Raw genomic sequence first — 26,550 nt, 5'->3', positions numbered from 1 at the left:
TGGAATTTAAAAAATTAATAAAAAAAATGCAAGTGCTTTCATAAACTTTCTAAATAACTAGGCAAGTCAGTGAACTATTATAATGTAACATGGCACTTCTATTTTTGAACATACAATATAGGAAAAAATTTATAGTTGCAAAGACAATGCATTACCAAGCATTTTTGTATGATTACACTTCCTTAAAACAAAACAAAACTACCAAAACACACTGGGGTAGGGTGGGGGAATCCCACTTCAACAAATATAAAGCTACAAAATTCTGTTTTCTTTAAAAGTCTTTTCTCTCAAGTTGCCTTATTTTCAGATGGAAGTAATAAAAATTAAAATGCAGCCCTAAACCATTTCATCTTCAAATAATACGGCTATAATAAGTGTAGCTTCTAAAAACTGGAGCCCAAAATATGTTCATTTGTCATAGAGAAATGTAAGTATTTTGTAATATTATAAGGGAAACTATGCTAATACCCAGCATGAAGATACTAAATCTGGAATGGCCCTTGGTGCCATTACAGATCCAACAGTCTTTTCCAAGGCAATTCAGCCGACTTCAATTACTCATGGACTGGACATTATTACACCTTACACCACTCACTTCTTAAACCCATCAACGCTCACTGGACGGTCCCATCAACATTCAGCTGGGATAGAGGTAATTGATGAAATGTCAGTGAAGTCTGCTATTTATAACGCTTCCATTGAAATACGTTTGAAGTTAACAGCTAATACGGTTTTGACTGTCCATGGATTTGATTTTCTGCACAATTTCAATTCTCTAATATAAAGTCAATTAATATGAGGCTACAGACTGGTCTAGATCAGTCATTTCAAAAAGTAAGTGGAAATTTTAAAAGAAAAATTAACTTTCGTATTTCCCACAAAAATCTGCAATACAACATGCGTCTTTGTAGGATGTATTAGTTATAATAGCAATACGGGCCACTGTGCTGTGAATATAAAAGTCTTCCTGAGAAGCCCAGGTTACATGAACTGCTAATTGCCCACCTCACCTTTAAATATAGAGCATGTCAGCACCCAAGGATAATTAGTGATGAGAAACAGAAGTCTATCGTTCTGAGGTTCTTCGTACCTGTAATTCTATTTTAGTGCAATAATTCCTGAAGGTGGTTTCCAGACCACCAGCCTCATATTCCTTGGCAAAGAATATTTCTGTCCCACTAAGTTTAAAAGACCAACGGAGGCAAGGCAGGGCTTTCCACAGTTATAACAAAGAAATCAGTGAATGCTACTTTGCCGTTTTCAAGCTCAGAAAAGCTGAGTGATGTTTTCTGAAAATTCTTAATATAAAGGTTCTCTCCAAGAGAAGCACCACTGAGATCCCCAGCACCTACACATTATGGAATAAAACAGATCTTAACTGAATGACTCCCCAGGCCAAATGGCCCAAGATATCCTGTTTTCAACGAGGTAAACTTTAAAACCCCCAAAAGAAACTAAAGGAAAAGCAGTAACTATGAAAAAGCAACATTCATTATTTTTGGCTCAGTTTGAAACACGGTCGCTCTCTTTCATTAGTTAAAAAGCTTGGGGGAACTGAGAACAATAATCCAAGAAATGCAGCTGAATGCCATGATGTCACGAGAAGACTCTAGAGAAGAATGAGTTTTCTCTGATTTCAATTAGCTATCAAATGTGCTGCTGGGGTATAAATTGTCTTCTATCCCACAAACTTTAAAAACAAGTCACAAAATCCACATTAGAATATAAGTTTTTTAATTTTTATAAATAACTTATCTGTTACAAAGATAGTTTACCCAGCTAAATCACAAAACCATCAACTCAAGATATCCAAATTACGTTTTATTAATAAAACAAGTAAAAACTGATTTATCAATCTTCACATAGAACTGCAGATGAAGCTGAAAAACAAGGCCTAGTTTTAAAACAAAATGCATCAAATGTAAGGGCTTTGGGTCTATGGTCTAATTAACTAGGATTGTCATATTTCTTCCCATATACAAGATGCAAAGCCCGGAAGTCAAGGCTTCGACATTCATATAGATCACCTGTAATAATCCTGCTTATTTAAAAAATATCCATTTGCAGACATTTACAATGGGTGACAGTCAACATTATCTCCTACCTTTTGCTATATTTCAGCACTTCCCTTAGCCCCATTCTAAGCACTGATATATAATTTCATAATTCTGTTTTTTAAATGCATACTGTTATTTCTTTTTCTTGATTTCATTTAGTTATATACATTCCCGATCATCTGAATATTTATTTTCCTTATAAAAATATATCATCAAAATAAAGAGATGCTTGAGGTTGCTTCAGTGTTCAAGTTTGCTTTTCTTTTTTCCAGCTTTCCTTCAGTTGTCCTAAATATGACTAGCCTCGTTTTATAAATACACATGATACTGCCACCAAGTCAGGTTTAGAAACGGACTGCCCCGACAGTAAAGCAATTACGCTTCTCCCCACACCAGGGCTGTAGGTTCTGCTGCTGTGGCTGGTTTTGAAAACTGTACTTTCCCCATAGTAATCTCTTGTGACAGTTCTGTGGGACACCAGGCAGATGAAGCAAGCTTAACCTTGTTGCTCTGTCAGTGGGTTAAAAATACCTTTCGTTTTAAGCTTCCCTGTGGAAGATCAGTGTGCTGTGTGACCCACTGCTGAAGTCAGCAGATATAGTGTGACTTAGAGAGACGCAAGTCTTGTAGTACATTTCCTGCAAGTCAGTGTGCAGCATCCCCACGTCTTCACAGAACATTGGCACTCACGAGGGCAGAGTAGAGTAAGTAGAGGAAAGTTATTTTGTGCACAGTTTCATTTCATTAATGCTTTTTTATTTTAAGGCATTGCTTCTCTCAGGTAAGGCTTAAAAAGGGACATGATCGTGCTTAATCACTAAAAGGAGAAAAGAAAATTAGTTAACAAAAGACTATTACACTATACATATAGAGATATAAGAAAATAATAAAGAAATCACTGAAAGCAGACTCGAGAGATCTGTACAGTAGGAAAAGCTTTGGGATATCTCACTGCACGTTTGTACAGACAATGCATGCTGCTTTCCTTTTCATCTTTAGGCCCCAGATGCTGGCTTCACAGAGTGGAGACGTTTCAGGGAAGACAAAGACGAGGCCACGAGTACCACAGATTCATGAAGTTCTTCCCCTACTCATTGGCACCGTGCGGCAGCAAACAGTTTTTAAATAGTTACATCTTGTTCCTTTTCTTCATGTTTGTAGTGTTTCACCGAAAGCTTTAAAAAAAAAGCCATCGTTCTATTCCTTCCTCCTGTCAAAATTCAGTAGTGACATGAGGGGGAAAAGGTCCTGGGCACACCTCGGCATTAGTATATTGAGAGTTATCCACAAGGGGCTACTGGTAACACTGTACGTGCTTAGGCAGCAGGCAACCGGCTCTCTCAGCAGATCCCCTTTCATGTGATGAATTTCAACTGCCCATGACATTAGACTGAGGTATCACTAGCTCTGTGGGCTGACATTTAACATTAGCACAACACCATCTCGTCACACCTTCAATTTGACAAAATCCTATGTAGCAGTGAAACTTTTCCCCTGATGACAGACTCGTTTCTTGAACTTCCAATGTGGTTTTAGAGCTACAGGGCCTTTTGGCTCAGAAGTGCCTTGGCATCTCACACTGTTCACAGCGGATTAAGGCTGGATGGTTCAAAAAAGTACAGGCGGTACAATTCCACTGAGCCCCCTCATCATCTTCTGTGTCTTGAGTCTTTGGTGTTTTGACGGTGGACCTTTGATCTGTAAGGAAGCAAACGAATTGTCTTAGAAGCCAAAAAAAATGGCAAAGTCATAAATGACTGGCAATGTGAAGCACCATCTGGACTGCACAGCACGGAGCAGCCTGTTAACCAAATGACACGTGCGCTCGGGTCCCCCACCTCTAGCAAGCCGGTGCTTCTCTGCTGGGGAACACCAATACGGACACGATGGCGTCACCTCACTGTCTCCTTTAGGGGGAGGAGGGCGTCATTTTCTCCAGTTGAGAACCGGAGAAAAGGGAAATCAATTCATAGGGGACCCAACAGCAAAGATTCCTGTAATGTCACCGCAGGACTGTGAAAAGGTGTCCTACCACCATACTGACAGTGAGCCTGTGCTTCATTAAAGTTAGATTTGCGTTCCCCACTGAAAAAGTACTTATATTTCTGTTTTCTACCAGGAATGGACATTTTTGTCAAATGTTCCCTGTTTGCTAAAAATGTAAGCCATGAACACCACAAATAAAAACAGAAAGATGAGCTAATTTCTAAAAACCTTAACTATATATCAACAATAGATTTGGAGAAGCAAATCAGTGTAAAGATTCTACCACTCTTTATTTCTCAGTTTATTTTAAAACCATATTTATTACAGAACACTTAGAAAAAACACTAGATTGAGGGCTGCGAGAATGGAGTTCCGGAGCTGGCTCTGCTGCTCACTCATGACTTCTCTGTTCTGTGATCTTAGATAAACCCACATACCCTCAGGTCTGAACTCTCCTATAAAGTGAAGCCACTGCAGCCTTAAGAGGCCAATGTTCTAGAGTGTTTGAAAGGATTAATGTATGTTAAATATAAGGAATAACTACATTCCTTCAAGGCTGTGTCTAAGATGAAATTACATTTATGGAACTACTTTTTTTTGAGGGGGGATCCCATTAGAAATTTAGGATAATATTCCTACAAATTAGTTTGGGGAGGCTTAAGGTAAAAGGAGCATGCATTGTTGGAGCTCTCTTGTCAAGGTTTACAATATAAAGATTCAAACGATGTTAAAACACTGTATACTAAAATTTGCAAATTCCACCTACTCTACTGAGTTGGTAACTAAATGGTATCTTTTCTGATAATTTAAAAGATAAACTTACTGTATCTAGTAGGCAAAATAGAGGAAATCAAGCTTTTATAACAAATCTAAAATAATTAAGTGATGTTTGGTATTCTGCCCTCTTTATTTTTTAAAATATATATTTTAAAGATTTTATTTGAGAGAAAGAGCATGTGTGCATGTGCACACAACTGGGGGGGTGGGAGACAGAGAAGGAGACTCCCCGTTGAGCAGGAAGCCCAACTTGGGGCTCTTGGTGCTCGATCCCAGGACCTGATCCCAGGACCCGGAGATCAACGACCTGAACCGAAGGCAGACGCTTAACCGACAGAGCCACCCAGTCGGTCCTGACCCCCTTTAGCAGCATCTTATTTACTGATTAGTCTTTTTTTTTTTTTTAATATTTTATTTATTTATTCATGAGAGTCAGAGAGAGAGAGAGAGAGAGAAAGGCAGAGGCAGAGGGAGAAGCAGGCTCCCCGCCTAGCAGGAAGCCTGATGCGGGACTCGATCCCAGGACCCTGGGATCATGACCTGAGCCGAAGGCAGACGCTTAACCATCTGAGCCACCCAGGCGCCCCATCTTATTTACTGATTAGTCTTAAGGAACACTTTATTGCAAAACTATCAACTTTAGGCATTGGTCATAATTTTTAGGCATCGTGACACTTTTTGCCACATTCAAGAGCAACTTGAGAATGCTATTTATAGAACAAATACTTTCTTTAATTGGGTAATATAATTGAGTAATAAATTTTCTTTATATTGAGTAATTTAAAAATATCTAAGGCTTATGTAAGTTAAAATATTTGAAAAATCAAGGATCTGACAATACTTAGGTAATATTTCTTAAACCACATTAAAATAAATACTTAAAGGGGCGCCTGGGTGGCTCAGTCGTTAAGCGTCTGCCTTTGGCTCGGGTCGTGGTCCCAGCGTCCTGGGATCGAGCCCCGCATCAGGCACCCTGCTCGGCGGGAAGCCTGCTTCTCCCTCTCCCACTCCCCCTGCTTGTGTTCCCTCTCTTGCTGTGTCTCTCTGTCAAATAAACAAAATCTTTAAAAAAAAAAAAAGTTAAAATTTTGACTTTTTACCATAGAAAATGATTTTACACTTCATACCTGGGAAACATTTTATCGAATGATTGTTTTAATCTGGGGATCCACCCTACTTAATAGAATTTTGGTCTCACTTAGGTGTTAGAAAACATTCCCACCTGACACATTTAAAAAGCTTCGTCTATCCTTTTTAACTACAAACGTTTTTAGGAAAGTGGACTATTTGTATTAACACTTTATTATTAAATACTAGCACCTTCTTCGTTATTTAAGTAGTATCTAAAGTAATCAATAGGGGACCTACATTTTTTTTTTTTTTAAATGAAAAATCTCCAATGGTTTTCTTATATCTGCACAATTGCATTTGGTACTTAAACTTACAAATCTTTTTATTAGAAGTATTTGGAAACCAGAATTTAAAGAGGAAGTTAGACTGCAAAGGATGGCTTGTGATTTCCACACTAATTTTAGCTGTTAAAAACAAAACAAAACAAAACAAAACACTGCAGTGTAAAGCAGAAGTGCAAAATTTTTTCTAACTAAATAAATCTCTATAAATGAAACTAATAATTCTCTATTTTAGCTGAAGGCAAAAATGTTTGATTCTCTATTTCTCCAAAATAGCATAAATAGATAGAAGCACACAAAAGCTTCTATCTTTTGTGAGAAAACTTTTAATAGATTTTTTCTTTTTTCCCTTTTTTTGGGTAATAATTGCCATATTTCATATTTGACATATTATAAACTTTTTAAATTGTAGTATAGTTGACATACAATGTTATATTAGTTTCAGGTGTACTGCAGAGTGATTCAACAATTTTAGACATTATACAATGCTCACCACGATGTAGTTACTATCTGTCACCGTACAGAGTTATTATAATATTGACTATATGCCCTACGCTGTACCTTTCATCCCTGTGACTTACCTATTTTATAACTGGAAGTCTGTACTGCTTACTCCCCTTCACCTATTTTGCTCATCTCTTCCCACCCCAGTGACCATTAGTTTGTTCTCTGCGTTTATTAGTTTCCATCTGTTTTGTTGTGTTTGTGTTTTTTGGATTCCACATGTAAGTGAAATCATATGGTATATTATCTCTCTTATTTCACTTAGCATAATACTGTCTAGGTTCATCCATGCTGTTAAGAATGGCAAGATTTCATCCTTCATTATGGCCGAATAATATTCCATTGCATGCACACACACCCCACATCTTCTTTATTCATTCATTTATCAACGGACACTTAGGTTGCTTCCGTGTTTTGGTTATTGTAAATAATGCTGCAATAAACACAGGCATGCATGTATCTTTTCAAGCTAGTGTTTTCATTTTCTTTGGGTAAATACCCAGCAGTGGAATTACTGGACTGTGTGGGATTTCTAATTTTTGAGGAACTTCCATACTGTTTTCCATAGCAGCTACACAAATTTAAATTCCCACAAACAGTACACAAGGATCCCCTTTTTCTCCATATCCTCATCAATACTTGTTATTCCTTGTCTTTTTTAAATTAAGTTTAAAATTTTTATTTGTCTTTTTGATACTAGCCACTCTGACTGGTGTGAGGTGATATCTCATTGTAGTTTTGAGATTGACATTTCCCTCATGATGAGTGATACTGAGCATCTTTTCATGTCGCCATCTGCATGTCTTCGCTGGAAAAATGTCTATTCAGGTCCTCTGCCCATTTAAAAATTGGATTATTTGGGGGTTTTTTTGGTGTTGAGTTGTATGAGTTCTTTATATATTTAAAATATTAATCTCTTATCAGATATATCGTTTGTGAATTATCTTCTCCCATTCAGTAGTTGCCTGTTTGTTTTGTTGATGATTTCCTTGCTGTGCAAAAGCTTTTTAGTTTGATAATTGCTTTTGTTTTCCTTGCCTGAGGAGACATATCTAGAAAAATGTCCCTAAGGCCAATGTCCAAGAGATGACTGCCTGTGTTTTAAGAGTTTTATGGTTTTAGGTCTTACATATAGGTCTTTAATCCATTTTGAGCTTATTTTTGTGTATGATATAAATGGTCCAGTTTCATTCTTTTGCCTGTAGCAGTCTAATATTCTCAATTTATTGAAGAGACTTTTTTTTTTCTCCATTGTATATTCTTGCCTTTGTTGTAAATTAATTGATGGGCACTCTATTGTTTCATTGGTCTGTGTCTATTTTTGTGCCAGTACCATATCTTGAAATCTGGGATTGTGATACTTCCAGCTTTGTCCTTTCTCAAGGTTGCTTTGGCTATTTGGGGTCTTTTGGGTTCCATGCAAATTTTAGGCTTATTCTAGTTCTGTGAAAAATACCATTGGTATTTTGGTAGGGACTACATTGAATCTCAATGTAGATTGCTTTGGTAGTACAGACATTTAACAGTATCAATTCTTCCAATTCATGAGCATGGTGTATCTTTCCATTTGTTTATGTTGTCTTCAATTTCTTTCATCAATGTCTTATAGTTTTCAGAGTACAGGTATTTTTTCCTCCTTGGTTAAATTTATTCACAGGTATTTTAGTTTTCTTTGATACAACTATGAATGGGATTGTTCTCTTAATTTCTCTTCTGCTACACTGTTGTTAGTGTATAGAAATGCAACAGACTACTGCATATTAATTTTGTATATATAATAAAATTCAACTTCAATGAATTCATTTATTAGTTCTAATAGTTTTTTTGGTGGAGTCTTCAGGGTTTTCTATATATAGTATCATGTCATCTGCAAATAGTGACAGTTTTACTCTTTATCAATTTGGATACTTTCCTTTTTCTTGTCTGATTGTTGCAGCTAGGAACTACCAGTTGAATAAATGTTGAATAAAAATGGCAAAAGTGGGCATCCTTGTCTTGCTCCTGATCTTAGAGGAAAAGCTTTCAGTTTTTCACCAATGATTATAATGTTAGCTACCGGTCTGTCATATATGGCCTTTATTTTGTTGAGGTATGTTCCCTACAAACCCACTTTGTTGAGTTTTTATCATGAAGAGATGTTGAGTTTTGTCAAATGCTTTTTCTGCATCACATTGTTAATGTGGTGTATCATGCTGATTGATTTGTAGATATTAAGCCATCCTTGCATCCCTGGAATAAATCCCACTTGATTGTGGCGAATGAGTGTATTGTTGAATTGCATTTGCTAATATTTTGTTGAAGATTTTTTGCATCTATGTTCATTTGGGATACTGGCCTGTAATTTTCTTTTTTTTGTAGTGTCTTTGTCTGGTTTTGTTTATCAGGGTAATGCTGGCCCTACAGAATAAATTTGGAAGTTTTCCTTCCTCTTATTTTTTGGAATAGTTTGAGAAGGATACTAACTCTTCTTTAAATGTTTGGCAGAATTCACCTGTGGAGCCATCTGGTCCTGGACTTTGGTTTGTTAAGAGTTTTTTGATTCTGGATTCAATTTTGTTACTAGTAATCGGTCTGTTCAGATTTTCTGTTTCTTCCTGATTCAGTCCTGGAATAGTGTTTATTTCTAGGAATTTATCCATTTCTTCTAGGTTGTTGAAATCCTGGCATAAAACTTTTCATAATCCTTTGTATTTCTGTAGTGTTGGTTGTTACTTCTCTTTCATTTCTGATTTTATTTATTTGAGCCCTCTCTTTTTTCCTGATGTGTCTGGTTAAAGGTTTATCAATTTTGCTTATGTTTTCAAAGAACTAGATCTTGGTTTCATTGCTCTTTTCTATTTTTCTTAAGACTCTATTTTGTTTATTTCTACTCTGATCTTTATTATTTCCTTTCTTCCACTAACTTTGGGATTTGTTCTTTTTCTAGTTCTTGTAGGTGTAAAGTTAGATTATCTGAGATTTTTCTTGTTTCTTGAGGTAGGCCTCTATCCCATAAACTTCCCTCTTAGTACTGCTTTTACTGCATTCAAAAGAATTTGAACCTGTGCTTCCATTTTCATTTGTCTCCAGGTTTTTCCTCTGTGATTTCTTCACTGATGCATTGGGTTGTTTAGTATGTTGTTCAGCCTCCACATATTTGTGTGTTTTCCCAATTGTTCCCTTGTAATGACTTCTAGTTTTATAGCATTGTGGTTGGAAAGATGCTTGACATGATTTCAGTCTTCTTAAGTTCATTGAGACTTGTTCTGTGGCCTAACATGTGATCTATCCTGGAGAATGTCCCATGTGTACTTGACAATATGTATTCTGCTGTTTTTGGATGAAATGTTCTCTATTTATCTGTTAAGTCCATGTATTCTAATGGGTTGCTCATAAGCCACTGTTTCCTTTTTTTTCTGTGTGGAAGATCTCTCCATTGATATAAGTGTACTGTTAAAGTTCCCTACTATTATTGTATTACTGTCAATTTTTCTCTTTATGTCTGTTAATATTTGCTTCATATATTTAGGTCCTCCTTTGTTGGGTGCATGAATATTTACAATTGTAATATCCTTTTGTTGATCTCTTTATCATTACATAATGCCCTTTTTTTGTCTCGTTAGTCTTTGTTTTAAAGTCTACTTTGTCTGATAGAAGTATTACCCAGTTTGTTTGCTTCTATTTGCATGTCTTTTTCCATCCCTTTCTTTTCAGTCAGTATCTTTAGGTCTGAAGTGAGTCTCTCGTAGGGAGCCTATAAATGGGCCTTGCTATTTTACCATCCAGTCACCCTATCTCTTTTGACGGGAGGATTCAGACCATTTACATTTAAATTTTTTTTTTTTTTTTAAGATTTATTATTTGAGAGAGAGTGAGTGAGGGCGAGCACACAGAGGGAGAGGGAGAGGGAGAAGCAGACTCCCCACTGAGCAGGGAGCCCGATATCTGAGCCGAAGGCAGACGCTTAACCGACTGAGCCACCCAGGCACCTAGACCATTTACATTTAAAGTAAAGTATCAGTAGATAGGTATGTACTTATTGCCATTTTGTTGTTTTCTGGTTGTTTCTGTAGTTCTTCTGTGTTCCTTTCTTGTGCTGATGACTTTCTTTAATGTTATGCTTAGATTTCTTTCTCTTTATTTTTTGTGTATCTATTATAGGTTTTTGGTTGGTGGTTACCATGAAGCTCATATGTAACACCCTAAGTATATAGCAGTCCATAAGAAGATGATGATCCCTGCAGTAAAAACACATTCTAAAAGCACTACATTTTTACTTTCTCCTCTATGTTTTATGTATATGTCATATTTTATGTCTTTTTATTTTGTGAGTCCCTTAACTAATTTTTTTTTTTTATATGGCTGATTTTACTACTTTTGTCTTTTAACCTTCATACTAAGCTTTATAAGCAACTGATCAACTATCTTTACCATATGTTTGCTCTCACCTGGGAAATTTTTTCATTTCATTATTTTCTTATTTCTAGTTATGGCCTTTTCTTGTCCCTTTAACATTTCTTATGAGGCTGGATTAGTGGTGATGAACTCTAACTTTTGTTTGTCTGGGAAATTCTAGCTCTCCAATTCTAAATGATAATCTTGCCAAGTAGTATGTTGGTTGTAGGTTTTTTCCTCTTGCACTTTGAATATATCATGCCACTCCCTTCTGGCTGCAGTTTCTGTCCCAAAATCAGCTGACAGTCTCATGGGGTTCTTCCTTATATATAACTAGTTCCTGTTCTCTTACTGCTTTTTAAGATTGTCTATCTTTAATATTTGACATTTTATCTTGGTGTGGTCCTATCTGGGCTCATTTTATTTGGGACTCTCTGTGCTTCCTGAACCTGGATGTATGTTTCCTTTCCCAGGTTAGGAAAGTTTTCAACTATCATCTCTTAAAGTAAGCTTCTGCCCCTTTCTTTCTCTCTCCTCCTTCTGAGACCTCTGTAACGTGAATGTTATTATTCTTAATGTCCCAGATATCCCTTAACCTACCCTCATTTTTTAACATTCCTTTTTCTTTTTGCTGTTCAGCTCGGGTGCTTTCCATTACCCTGGCTCTAGATGGTTGATCCATTCTTCTGCATCCTCTAATCTGCTGCTGATTCCCTCTAGTGTATTTTTCATTTCACTAATTGTATTCTTCAGCTCTGATTCTTTTTATATTTTGTATCTCTGAAGTTCTCACTGAACTCACCCACTCGTCTCTCAAGTTTGACGAGCATCTTTACGACCATTACTTTGAATTCTTTATCAAGTAGATTGTTTATTTCTGTTTCATTTAGTTCTTTTTCTGAATTTGTTTGTTTGTTTGGAGCACATTCCCCTGTCTCATTTTGTTTGACTTTCTGTATTTGTTTCTATGAATTAGGCAACAGAGCTACCTCTCCCAGTCATGAAGGAGAGGCTCTGGGTAGGAATGTCCCTGTATAGACTACATGTGCCTGGCAGCTCTGGCTGGCTGGTGGTAGCTGTAACAAGTGTGAGCTGAGTCCTAGGGTTCGCCATGCAGGGATGCCCTGGTAGGATGGCTGGAGCTGTAGTGGGTATCGGCTGAGCATGCACTAGTGTGCACTGCACTGTGGGCCACCTTGCTGGGCTGGCCGGAGCTCAGGTGGGCACAGGTGCAGGGCGCTCTTTTGGAAGAACGGCTGGAGCTGACGGAGGGGAAGAGGTGCAAGTCTTGCTGAGAGGGCAGGCTGGCTAGAGTGGCTAGACTCTGCTCCCATTGATGCTATCAAGGAGGTGGGACAAGGTAATCATAGCGCTTTGCACTTCTGACCCCAGAGAGAGTTCCAGTTTTCCCACCATTTGGTAGATGCCCTAGAGTTGGTATATGGGTTTTCTTCACTTATATTCTAGTTGCCCTTTATTTTATTTTTTAAAAAGATTTTTATTTATTTATTTGAGAGAGAGAGTAGGGGTGGGGCAGAGGGAGAGGGAGAAGACGACTCCTCACTGAGCAGGGAGCCCAGTGTGGAGCTTAATCCCAGGACCCCAGGACCATGACCGAACTGAAGGCAGACGCTTAACTGACTGAGCCACCCCGGCACCCCACTAGTTGCCCTTTAAATCACAGCTTTTTTGTGGGGGGGTGGGCAAATCTGTGCATGGGTCCCTCAATGCTCTCTCTCCCCTCTGCAGTTCACAGTGTAGGGGGTGGGGGTCCCATGGTTACTGTGTCTCCATCTCTCCTTCCAATCTCTATGTGGTCCTTCTATCCTTTGTTGTGCAGAAGCTGTTCAATCAGCCCTCAGTGCTTCAGGAGGAATTGCTCTATATGTAGGTGTAGATATGGTATGTCCATGGGAAGAGGTGAGTTTAGGTTCTTCCTATGACACCATCTTGGATCCCTTCCCTTGACACACTAAATTTAAGGAAAGGCTTCCATCTGTGCGTTCTACTGTTCTACCTTTCCTTACTTTTTATCTCCATGAAAAATTTCAAATTTATATAGAGAGAATAGTAAAATAAACCCTCATGTTCTTATCCTGCTTCAAATTGTCAAGACCAATCTTATTTCATCTATTCTCCACCTACCCTCCACCTATATACTCCTTCCTACACTCAACACATAAGTACTGGATTATGCTGAAGTAAAACAGGAATCTTTTTATAAGAAAAATTCTAGTTTTTGAGAGACTGAAAAGGTTATATTAAAGCAACTCATTCAGAGTCTGGAAATACCCACTTCGCTTATTTTAAGGAGCTAGGCTATGCCATTGTTTTCTTTATTCCTTTACTCAATTAACATCCAAATGGCATCCAGTATTTTAACCACTGCTTACTGTGACAAATGCCCTAATCTCACTTTGGCTCTGCTGTAATAATAGTTCACTGCATTCCAGCTAACTATGTTTAGGAACATTTAAATTAAAAAACAAACAAATAAACAAACAAACCCATGAAGATACAGTTAGTCCTAATCACTTTATATTTAAACAAAAATGAGGGAGTGAGGAGAAAAGGATACTAAGACTGTGCAAAGTCTTTTAACGAACCAAAGAGTTAGTAACATACCTATTCTTTCTTGTTCTCATTTCTCTCTTTATTTTAATTCCTAAAGTAAAAAAATCCACACACATATTTTGACATACCTTAGTTTCACGTGCATACAAATCTGATTATCAATGATATAAAATGATAGTAGGTAATAATTTTCAAAAATCATTCGTTTGAAATTCAGAGTATTGTGATTATACAGAATTATGCATAAATTAAACAGAAGGCTCACGAAAAATAAATTTTCCTAAGGTATTGTTCTCATCAGTTACCTAAATTTTAAAGAGTACAAATTTTTGCACCTGATTATTTTTTCCTAAGACTTGCTATTTTAGGAGTATATAATGAATCCTAAGGATATGCATATTACTTTTAAAGAGCTAAGTACATTAGACTTTTGCATCCTCCCCCATCCCCAGCATGTAAGTGAAAATAAGCAACTATCTTCCTAATGAATTCATCCACGAATGCCAAAGTTTGAAGCACTTCTAGAGTGGAAGGTTGCTAAAAACAGAATTTTCTAAAATCTTGCTTTTTAAAATGTAATGGTTTTCACACTTAATGAGTACACTAACCTTTGGGTTTTGGTGGCACAGGACCTACAAATCCAATATTGTCATAAAAGTTATGAATAGCGCTGGGATTAAAATGTGGTCCTGAAATATATAAAAAGTAAATATATCAATGTTTATAGCTCAAAAATATTTAATTTTATTTTTTAAAAAGCTAATATTTTCTTTCTAAAAAAGATCACAGTATAAATAGAAGAAATGCTTTTATTTATTTTGCACCTCTAATCTTAACATATAAAGATTTGACATATAAAGATGTCAAAACAGTTGAGGTAGGTATAATACAGTACTCACAACAGAAGTCTAAGTGGTAAATGGAGGAAGAGGTCAAATTAAACTGTTAGTAACACAGTAACAGAATTACAACTAGACCACTGTTCTATGTGACAAGTTAAAATAACTTAAAATTTAACAATTTAAAATATAATTTCAAATGATCAAACATGGTCTTAAGCAACTAAATACCTTGGCCCCAAATAAGTATTAAAAACCTCGCACTAATTTAATATAATGGTTCAGATGACAAAAGGAACAAGTTCAAGAACTGTAGTTGCTAGACCAATACTTTTAAACTATGGCATCTTCAGTGAATGTTTCAAGATACATGATTTATTAAGGTTTTAAAAGAAAATACAACATTATAATCTTTCAGTTTGATGGATTTTCAGCACACACTTAAAAGAGTAATTAAGGACTTCTTTTTTGTTGGCTTCCTTCTCTTATCCTGTCTTTTCTATTTCATATATTTCTGTTATTTCCCTAACTTCAGAATTAGGTTTAAGTTATAAAATTTCCTTTTAGTTGTCTGTGGAACTGAATTAAATTGTCAAGATTTTTTGCTACAATAACCAAGTACTGCTTATCACTAATAGCTCAAGCTTCCTAATAAGCTATCATTGTTCTAAAAATGTATAGGCCATATTTTTATTCCCTTCTCTATTTTATCAATTAAGATAGTGCCATTAAGGTGGGGATGTCTTTTTAACTATGATCTTAAAAGCATGATTCTTGAAAGGTAAAAGGAAAGAAGGGAAATAGGAAAAAGACATGAGTACCTATATTTTAACCAATATTAAATATTATACATGCTACTAATATATTACAGCAATACTTTTGACAATACAGCCATACTAATCATTGTCTTTCCTTAACACGAGACTAAAGCAGGTTTGAATAATACAAATTTTATCAAATTATTCATAAACCAAATACATAGTTTCTTTTGGAAGAGGGGGCAGGGAGAAAAACCCAATAGTTTTTTAGTACTTTCTGGCTCCAAAGTCAAATCTGAGACAATAAGATTATAACTGATAAGTTTGTTTTCAGCCACAGGAAAAGAGTTGATAAAATTAATACAATGATTTCAGTTGAAAATGCACTGAACTTTACCTCGGGCTTGAAAAAGATCAATTTCTTTGGTTAAGCAGTCAATGTCAATCTGGAGTTGTCTATTACAACTTCTCAACTGCTGCATTTCTTCGAGCTGAAAAATAATTCCGTGTGAGAAGGATCTACGTTGAATTCTCTTGTCATTAGTTAAGAAAGAGTGGAGTTTGGCAGGGGAGGGTAAGGGCAAAGAAACAAGTGTGAATTAAGAGCATTTCTAGAAAACCAGATCAAACTTTTATACTTATGACAGACTGCCTATTCTCATGTTCAAGCACAGAGGTCACAAGAGTTATAGAAAGACTTACTGAAGGTATTTGGGATATGGAATTTGATCTTTTCAGGCGCCTTCTAGTTAGATTATTTTCCATTTCATTGACCTCAGATTTTAGTTTATCCAGCTTTTTCTTTTGAATCTCAAGTTCTCTTTGAAGTCGTTCCATTCTGGCCTTCTGGTGTACCAACAGAGCTGCAACACATATTAGTAAACATGAGGACCCACCCACTTTAGTCAATTAACCTTTAAGCAGCCTTGGTAAAACAAAACAAGTAAATATTTCTGCTACAAACAAGAGCATGTCAAGATACCTTAAAATAAACTATTCTGAGTATAAATGTTTACAGTTTCAAAATTTTTAACTTGAAAATTATTTTAATTATTCAAGCAGACAAATGTTGCTACTTGTTTAAAATATTTTTTAAAAAGTGTTCAGATAAACTCACTTTATGGCTAAGGACAGTATTTTTAGTATTACTTCAGAGAAGTAATAGGTAGTAGTCTAGTCAACTAATCTACTAACTATTATTTAATTCACATCTGACCCTCTGAAAAGATAAGAAGCCTGACGTGTTTGGACTCTGCATAAGGTATTCTAATATGGACACTTTATAGACATTTCACAAGGGAATGTGGGTTAAGCTAAATCCATTCTGATGTATGCAACAAATAAAACAGACTGATTTCAATCCACATGAATGTTAACATTAAATTGTTAATTTTTTTTTTAAGAGAGAAAGAATGCAACCATGTGAGCAGGGGTGGGGGAGGAGAGGAGGCAGAGGGAGAGAGAGAATATTAAGTAGGTTCCACACTCAGCACAGAGCCCAATGTGGGGCTCAATCGCAAGACCCCAAGATCATGACCCTAGCCAAAATCAAGCGTTGGACACTTGGGGCACCTGGGTGGCTCAGTCGTTAAGCGTCTGCCTTCGGCTTGGGTCATGATCCCTAGGTCCAGGGATCAAGCCGTGCATAGGGCTCTCTGCTCCGCGGAAGCCTGCTTCTCCCTCTCCCACTCCCCCTGCTTGTGTTCCCTCTCTCGCTGTGTCTCTCTCTGTCAAATAAATAAATAAAATCTTAAAAAAAAAAAAAAAAAAAAGAGTTGGACACTTAACCAACTGAGCTACCCAGGCTCTCCAAATTGTGAAAAATCACAAAGTAAAAATGATACCACTTAGAGAAATCACTTATATTTTATGAAAATATTTTCCTAAGATTTGTTTTTGTTTTTTTTTAGAAAGAGAGAGAGAGAGCACAGGGTAGGGAGGGGCAGAGGGAGAGGGAGAGAATCTTAAGCAGGCTCCATGCTCAGCGCAGAGCATGACATGGACCTCGATCTCATGACCCTGAGGATCATGATCTGAGCTGAAATCAAGAGTTGGATGTTTAACCGACACCCAGGTGTCCTTATTTTCCTAAGATTTTTAAAGAAAGAAATTATGCAATCAATCTTGTAGCATGAATGATAAACTGCTTGGGAAACCTTATTAAGCCATAAAAATCAGTGTATGTTCTTGTGATTAATCCTTGGACAATGTAGGCCTCTTTTTTAGTATACTGAACTGGAAGTGAAGATACCTGTATCTACTTCTATAAAAAGTCAGCGTGGGATGATTTTACCATGAGAAAACAGGTGGATTTAGAAAAGTACAATTAACAACCTTTAAAAATGAAAACTAGTTACTAAAATGTAAAACTCAAGTAGATTAAACAGATTAGGTTAATGCTGAACAGTCAGATGAATCTAAAAAATAAGAAAAAGGCTATGGCATATTAAGGTATATTTGGGCCATTCAATCTAGTAATGTATTCTAGAACCAGAATTAGGGTATGGAGTGGGAGAGGCTGTTAGGCTCAAGTACTTAAAAACTAACCTTAAATAGTAGATAATTTTTCCCAACAAAATCTGACACTGTTATAATCCATAGATGCTTCCCTCTGTAATTCTCCTTTCTTATTTATTGGAAAAAATAAATACTAGGGCATAAATTAACCTTTCTCCCATTTTAATATATATTATGTGACTGCAGAGAGGTGTTTTTGGAGATAAACATGTTCCTGGTTGAAAACTCGCTGTTTCTTTGTTACTTTCCTATCAAGCTTTAATCAATTTGGCTTATTTATCTGAACTGCAGTTTTATTCCTCTATTTCCAAAATATTAAGAATTCTACATTAGGGTTTGTTCATTCTCCTAAAAAAAGATGAGGATGTGGGCTGTTATTTTTTGAGTGGGACACAAAGAGAAGAAAAGCTGGAGGCAGGACTGCAGTAAGAATGAAGGACAAAGCAAAGGAAGATGAAGAATAATATACTTCCCTTCATTTCTAAACTCCAAGCATCTACCAACAATGTGTCTCAAGTGGCATTACTTAGAAATTTGTGATTTTATTTAAAAGTAGCATTTCTTAAAATTAATACTCAAGATTTTCTCCCTAATGACTAAATTCAATATTCTCTAATGACTAAATGATGGTTTATTATTTATGCTGAAATTATAAAACAAGATATACATTTGTGGTACTATTCAATATTATATTATGAAGCAGGGATCAGAACAGATTTCCCGAGAAACTGAAATCCAACTTATAACACATCTGAGTGATCAAAATTTATATTGTGAGGGCAGAGAGAGAACCTCAGGGTGAGAAATTATTATGACAATTATCCCAGGCTAGTGATTTCCTTGGAGTGCCTGGCAGAAGCAAATGCAAACTGCTCTGTCAACCCACTTCCACTACCAGGGAGCTATTACTATGGGATCCATACAGAAAAAATCTCAATGAAGAGAAGCTCTCAGTAGAAAAGTATGACCAAAAAAGAAAATGATCTACCATGAGAATCAGTGGCCCAGAAAGAGCCCCCCAAACTTAAACTAAAAGGTAGCTTACAGAATAGGAAAAGATATTTGCAAATGGTGTATATGATAAAGGGTTAGTATCTAAAAACTACAATGAACTTATAAAACTCAACACCCAAAAAACAAATAATTCATCCAGTTAAGAAATGGGCAGAAGACATGAATAGACATTTTTCCAAAGAAGACATCCAGATGGCTAACAGACACATGAAAAGATGCTTAACATCACTCATCATCAGGAAAATACAAATCAAACCACATTGAGATACCACCCCCACACCTGTCAGAATGGCTAAAACTAACACAGGAAACAACAGATGTTGGGGAGGATGCAAAGAAAGGGGAACCCTCTTACACTGTTGCTGGGAATGCAAACTGGTGCAGTCACTCTGGAAAACAGAATGGAAGTTCCTCAAAAAGGTAGAACTGCCCTACAATCCAGCAAATTGCACTAGTAGGTATTTACCCAAAGGATACAAAAATACAGATTCGAAGGGGGTACGTGCACCCTGATGTTTAAAGCAGCATTATCAACAATAGCCAAACTACGGAAAGAGCCCAAGTGTCCATCGACTATTGAATGGATAAAGAAGCTGTGGTATATATATATATATGTATGTGTACACACACACACACACACACACACACACACACGTGGAATATTACTCAGCCATCAAAAAGAATGAAATCTTGCCTTTTGCAATGATTTGGATGGAGCTAGAGTGGATATGCTAAGCAAAATAAGTCAGTCAGAGAAAGACAAATACCATATTTCACTTAATGTGGAATTTAGGAAACAAACAGATGAACATATGAAGAGAGAAGAGGGTAGTAAAAAAGAGAGAGAAAGAGGGTAGCAAACCATAAGAGACCCTTAACTACAGAGAACAAACAGAGAAAGGCTGATGGAGGGAGGTAGGTGGGGGATGGGCTAAGTGGGTGATGGGCATTAAGGAGGGCATTTGTGATGAGCACTGGGTGTTGTATGTAAGTGATGAATCACTAAATTCTACTCCTGAAGCCAATATTACACTATGTATTAAACTAATAGAATTTAAATAAAAATTTGGAAAGAAAAAAAAAGGAAAAGTACCACAAACAACCTCTAGAAATGAAAAATAGTGAAACGAAAAAGTCAAACAGATTAAGCAGCAGATTAGACATAGTCAAAGACACAGTTAGTGACCTGGAAGATAAATCTAAGATCATTACCCAGACACATAGAGATAAAGCGACAGCAAACATGAAAGGGGTTAAAAAAATCTCACATAAATCTAAAAAGAAGTTCCAAAAGGAGACAACAGAGGCAAAGGAGGAGAGGCGAAATTCAAAGAGATGCTTGCTGAAAATTTTCCAAAACTAAAGAAATAACAGAATCCAGAAGATCATGGCATAATTTGATCTAACTAGATTATCAGAGCATGGATGAATAAATACATTTTTAGATAAAGTTTGGGGGAATCTATCAACCACAGATTGCTGCTGAAAGAACTACTAATGATGTTTTTGGTAAGAAGGAAATTAATACAAAAGGAAAGAATAGATGGATAAATCCAAATAAAGTTCTAACTCTAAAACAAAGGAGAAAGACCACGGCAGTGGGTGGGGTGGCATAAATTGCTTAGAAAAAAGTAAAACTAAAACATCAGAAAATAATAAGAAACTGGAAATATAAAGATCAGAGAAGCATTCTTTCTTTCTTTTTTTTTTTTTTTAAAGATTTTATTTATTTATTTGAGAGAGAGAGAATGAGAGAGAACACATGAGAGGGGATAGGGTCAGAGGGCAAAGCAGACTCCCTGCCGAGCAGAGAGCCCGATGCGGGACTCGATCCAGGGACTCCAGGATCATGACCTGAGCCGAAGGCAGTCGCTTAACCAACTGAGCCACCCAGGCGCCCGATCAGAGAAGCATTCTAAGGTCTTAAAAGTATTTAGGAAGAATACTCTCAAATGTTGCTAAACCAAATATACATGTTAGGGGTGCCTGGCTGGCTCAGTCAGTGGGGCATGTGACTCTTGATCTTGGGGTTGTTGAGTTCAAGCTCACTACTTAAAAAAAAAAATACTACTTAAAAAAAAAAATACACACACACACACACACGTTAAATATTTAGGAATCACTACTAGAGAAAGCTAAATAGAATGCAGTTTCTAAATTAAAAGACCAAACAAAAGGAGAAATAATAAAGATCTGATTAAACTTAGATGGCAGGAAAGGAAGAAAAAAGAAATAGAAAATAAAAAAATTATGACAAGAATAATTCCAAATATATCAGTAATCACAACTGCAATTTAGTTAAATGTATTTGTTTAGATACAAGAGATTTGCACATTAGATTTTTAAAATTTAGCTATATGCTGTTCATAAGAAACACATTTAAAACAATTCACTCACACATGCTTTTAATATATTGAGAGCCTACTTGTGAAATCAATGAACAGGCAAAAATCCTTGCCCTTGTGGAGCTTACATTATAGAGGTAGGAGAGATGGGTATGTGTGTGTGTGTGTGCATGCAAGAACAAGGCTCTAAACAAGTGGTCAGCAAACTATGGACCACTGGACAAAAACGGCCCACTGCCTGTTCTGTGAAAACAGTTTTACTGGAGTACAGCCAAGCTCACTTGTTTACTTATTGTCTGTGGCTGTTTTTGTGTTACAACAGCAGAGCTGAATAGCTGTGACAGAAATTGCATGGCTTGCAAAATCATACATAGTTTATTTACTATTTGGCCCTCTATCAGATCATGTGGAGACTTGATCATATTAGGAAGTTTGAGTAAAAGGGGGCCCATCGTAGCACAGAAAGGTCAGGAGTAAAGGACTAAAGTAAAATATTTTGCGCTTCGGGTACCACTCTCAGAGACACAAAGTAAGAGCAGCCAACTGCTGGGGACATTCCAAGTTTGTGGTACACTGAAAGCAATATCAAAACCTGAACCCAGCTCTGCTCCTGACTACACAGACTCAGCCCTTTCGCAGAAAAGAGATGTGTTCTTGTTTCTGGGTGTAAATACTACTTATCCTAGTCTCTTCTGTTTTTTTTTTTTTTTTTTTTTACGCACAGTAATTGGCATTCAACAAGGAATTATGAGACACACAGAAAAGCAAGAGAAAAATCCAACTTATCACCAAGAGATATGGCAATCAACAGAACCATACTAAAAGATGACCCAGATGCTAGAACCACCTGACAGGGAATTTAAAAATAACTGTGATTAATACGTTAAAGGATCTAGTTAAAAAGGTGGACAACAGGCAGGAACAAAGAGATAATTTGAGAAATGGAAATTATAAAAAAAAGTCAAATGCTAGAAAGTAAATACGGCATCAGAGATAAAGAATTCCTTCAACAGACTTACCAGCACACTGGACACAGAAGACTCAGTGAACCTGAAAGACAGAAATTACCCAAACCACAAAGATAAAAGTGAAAAAAAGAACAAAGCATCCAAGAGATGCAGGAAATATCAAACAGTCTAATATACATGTATTCAGTGAAAAACAAGTCAGAAGAAATATTTGAAGAGATAATGGGCAAATATGTGATAAAATTAAGGAAAGACAATAAATCACAGATCAAAGAAGCCCAGAGATCTTCAAGTAGTATTAAAACAAAACAAACTAGACATATCATAGTCAAACTACTAAAAACCAAAGATACAGAGAAAATCTTGAAGGCCACTAGACAAGTGTTTTTTCTTCTCTCTCTCTTTTTTTTTTTAAAGATTTATTTATTTTAGAAAGAGAGAGAGAGGACATGTATGCGATTTGGAGGGGGACAGAGGAAGAGGGAGAGAGAGAATCCTCAAGTAGACTCCCTGCTGAGTGCAGAGCCTGACAGGGAGTTTGATCCCAGGACCCAGAGATCACGACCTATGCTGAAATCAAAAGCCAGCCGCCCAACTGAGTGACCAGGTGCCCCCACTAGACAAGTCTTGAAAGTGACATACCAGGTGAATATAAAATTGAAATAAAGCAAGTGTAGTAATACTCATTTCAGAAAAAAAAGTTGACTTTAGGGCAAAATATGTTATGAGATAAAAAGGCTTCTTTACTTAATGAAAAAAGGGGGGGGAAGCTAGATCCAACTTAGTTTTGAAAACCATAGAAGAGCATTCAAATTTATTTTCCAGTGAAGGCATCTCAGAACATACATTCCAGGACAGGGGCTGAACACTCTCCCAGTCACAGAGAGCTCCATCAGTAATCCCCAATATGATATTTTTAATGTTTCTCTCAAAATAGGAAAGTAAACCACAGAGTTGAGAGCTACACAGAAGACCAATATTAGTAGGAGATATTCTTTAACAACAGGCAGAAATCTGATTCAAAAAAGACTTAAGAGAAAAGAAGGAGCCAGAGCTGCTGAAGGTTGTGGGATATTTTGAAGTTAAAGAGTAAATTCTTCAAAATATTTCTGAAATAAGAAAAATACTACCTCCCTGGGAATTTACAAAGAGAGGAGTTTTTACAATGGCTAAAGATATGGCCTGCCTTTGGAAAATGGCAAGATATATCCTATAATTAGACTGAAGCCCTAAAGTAAAATATTGTGAATCCATGGTCTCAGAATTTATGAGAGATTTCTTTCCAGTGAAAACAAAATCTTAGAGCAGAGTTATAATGACTATATTATTTAGAAATGACAAATGTAGTTTACAGACTATTCAGGATTTCTTAAGTATGTCTGTTAATTATAAAATAAAAAGTGCTCTGAAGATAGTAGGAAAGAGATATGACCCTCTATTTCTTAGCAATTCTTTCTTCTAAGTGCCTGGATTTTTATGTGTCTAGTTCTCTTTCATTTGTGGCTTGAGATTTTTAGATAGAAATCTGAGAAAGATGAATGACAAAGAAAAGAGGGGTGTCAAGGTGAATCACTATGAAAATACAGCTAGAGCCAATGAACTCTTTTTCTTTAGTTGTGGTCTCCCAATTTTAACCTTTACCATATAAACCATTATACAGTACGTATCCATTAAGAACCATTATTAGATTCAAAATGAAGAAACATAATTACAGTGTTTTTATAGACACTTTTGCTCTGAACCAGGCTCCGCCTAATGAGTTAGCTTTCAGTCCTTCATTCTTACATATGAACCAATAGCCATGGATCACCATACATTTCAGGAACACCTGAAATGTAAAAGATCTAGATAAAGAGAAAGACTAAAACCAGATTAAGCACAGATAATTCAGGAGATAGACAAAAACTTAAATCCTAATTAGCTTCATTAAGAGATCTGAGATATTCATATACCCATAAAACAATCTGCTCTGAGAAAGGAATTAGAGAACTAGCTCTTAGAAATTAAAAACATTATTGCTGAAATGAAAATTTCATACATGGGTTGGAACAAAAATTAAGGAAGTATACTCAATTACAGAATAAGAACGATAAAGAGGTAGAATATTTGAGGATATAATGATGGGAAATAGAAGGCTGGTCTAGGATGTCAAATAGCTGAATAAGAGAAGTTCTAGAAAGAGACAATGGAGAAACTGGGAATCAGGAGGGGATTTCCAGAACTGAAGGGAGACACTAGCCTTTAAACTGAAGGAGTTCACTGAATGTGGAACAAGGATAATTTAAAGAAAAACCTAAACCTAGATAATAATTGTGTCTATATATAGAAGATACATATATATTTTATATCTGTTATAAAATGTTATGTAGTTATTATTTATATATCTGTTATATATAATATATAGATGTTATAAAATATATTTTATAATATACAGATGTTATAAAATATATATAAATGTATGTATATAAGTATGTATACCTTGATAATATCACCATATATGAGTAAACTATAATAAGGCATTGGTAAAGACTGTGCTTTAATTTTATTTGTGATATTTGCCTTGTAACAGTATTTCATTCAGCCAAAAGCACATTAATTAAATTTTTACTATTCTGGAATCCAAGATTTTCTGGATTGGATGTGGAACCCAGTGCAGGGCTTTAACTTACAACCCTGAGATGAAGACCTGGGCTGAAGAGTCAGATGCTTTAACCAACTGAGCCACCCAGGCACTCCCAAGATAATTGTAATAGTAAAGGAGCTTAAGTTAATTTCTATACTACCTGTTCAAAGGGCATTAAATAATACCATCAGTAAAGTGTGAAGGAAGGAAACAAAGTTGAACTATTTCAAGAGCTTATATTTTATTACTTTGTATTTATAAATCAGTATCCCACTAAAGGAGAAACTTTGTTAGATGAGTTCATTTCATTTCACACTTGGAAAAATTCAGCATTTTAGATTTTTCATTAAGTACATCTCTCAACTAAACCTCAAGCTCCTTGAGAGTAAACACTGAATGCAATTTTGTACCACAGGGTATCTAGTATTAAACCCTGACAATTGTAGGCACTTGATAAATATCTGTTAAATGTAAATAATGACAACAATTTGACTTTTAGTGAATGAGAGAGTAAAATACTAATTTTTGGTCCAAGAAATAGAAATATTGATAAAACAAAAACGTGAAACTTATTTTAGAGCCTCCTTGTTTAGTTTTAGTATTTATCACTTAGCACAACTGAATACATTTTGAAATATGGCAAGACTTTTAGGTTGCTCACAATGCAGAAAGGTGGCTTTTTTTAGTATATGTGCTGCCGAAACGAGCACGAAAGGTGGCTTTTTTTAATATGCTAGTTCTACCAAGGAAATAAAATAACTGATGTATTTAACATCTCGATCACACACTGACTTTGTTTTCTAAACCTACCTATCCACTTTACCTTTGAAATACACAAAAAGGAAGGACGAATAATGGAGAAAAAAAAATTCAGTACCTTTTAAATCCTCTTTCAGTCAAAATTACATTTTAATAGATAAAGGTAATTTAAGCATGCAACTCCCTCTTGTGGTTGTTAAAATAAACATTAGTTAATTCAAATACTAGGGCCCTTAAACCACTCCTCTAGGCATTTTTTTTTTAAGCCACAGTTTGAGAAAGCTTAGTCTTTACCCAGCTTTTGTCAACTTCCAGTGAACGATGGAAACAATTTCTTACTCAACTTTATTTGTAATTAGAAAAACACATTTCAAGTTTCAGATGTAGTGTTAGCTTTACTAATTTTAGGTATTTTATAGTGTAAATAACATCTAATTTCTCCAAAAGTTAAAAAAAAAACGGGAGGATGCAGTGTGCATATTAAAAATACCTTTGCCACTGGAAAATGAACAGTTATTTATGGATACAAAGATCTTGGGCTTATTATAAAGAGAGAGAGAGAGAGAGGAATTTGCCATTGGAAACATAATAGGTATTTATTTCTAATGTCTTTTATACTTTTGTCTGTCGTGACAATTTTATATGCCTAAGTCAGGTACATGCCTAAGTCACTGTACCTAACAAGGTACAATGTTAGCTTCTAAAATAAATCAAGACTTTTCTAGACTGTAACTGTTGACAGCAGGGGTATTTGTTTTAAACGCCAATGTGTAATTATTGTCACTTATTTAGTGATGGAGTCACAAAGGATTCAGAGATGGCAATTACTCATTAAAATAAACATCCTGATGTTTTCATCTATTTTGTCATTTTTAAGGAGAGTCTGAAATCAGATCTTTCAACAGTGCTGCAACTGGGCCTGTAATCTGGGCAACAGAAATAACAAAACTATGAGGAATGATGCTTAACTCCTGTAATTATTTTTAAGAAACTTAAATTATTTATACTTCATATTAATAATAGGTGAGTATGAGGCTTCTGCT

At 35.9% G+C, this 26,550-nt stretch overlaps 1 protein-coding gene across 6 annotated transcripts in view; it reads right to left on the bottom strand.

Moving 5' to 3' along the window:
• Positions 1-312: 312 nt before the first annotated feature.
• Positions 313-26,550, bottom strand: part of TAB2 (TGF-beta activated kinase 1 (MAP3K7) binding protein 2) — a 94,237-nt gene continuing 67,999 nt past the window's right edge. For all 6 annotated transcript variants that reach the window (XM_064598206.1, XM_064598204.1, XM_064598207.1 and 3 more), the window contains 4 exons: positions 15,984-16,144; positions 15,679-15,772; positions 14,293-14,373; positions 313-3,755 (listed from right to left, as the gene is read on the bottom strand). In XM_064598206.1, coding sequence (XP_064454276.1) covers positions 3,613-3,755; positions 14,293-14,373; positions 15,679-15,772; positions 15,984-16,144 — 479 coding nt within the window. In that variant the 3' untranslated portion in view covers positions 313-3,612. The remainder of the gene's footprint in view (positions 3,756-14,292; positions 14,374-15,678; positions 15,773-15,983; positions 16,145-26,550) is intronic.

Source organism: Mirounga angustirostris, unplaced genomic scaffold, assembly GCF_029215605.1.
Source record: "Mirounga angustirostris isolate CCGP_5_RB_7025 unplaced genomic scaffold, mMirAng1.0.hap1 SCAF_8, whole genome shotgun sequence".
Taxonomy (NCBI): Eukaryota; Metazoa; Chordata; class Mammalia; order Carnivora; family Phocidae; genus Mirounga; species Mirounga angustirostris.
This window is presented reverse-complemented; position numbering and strand designations above follow the sequence as displayed.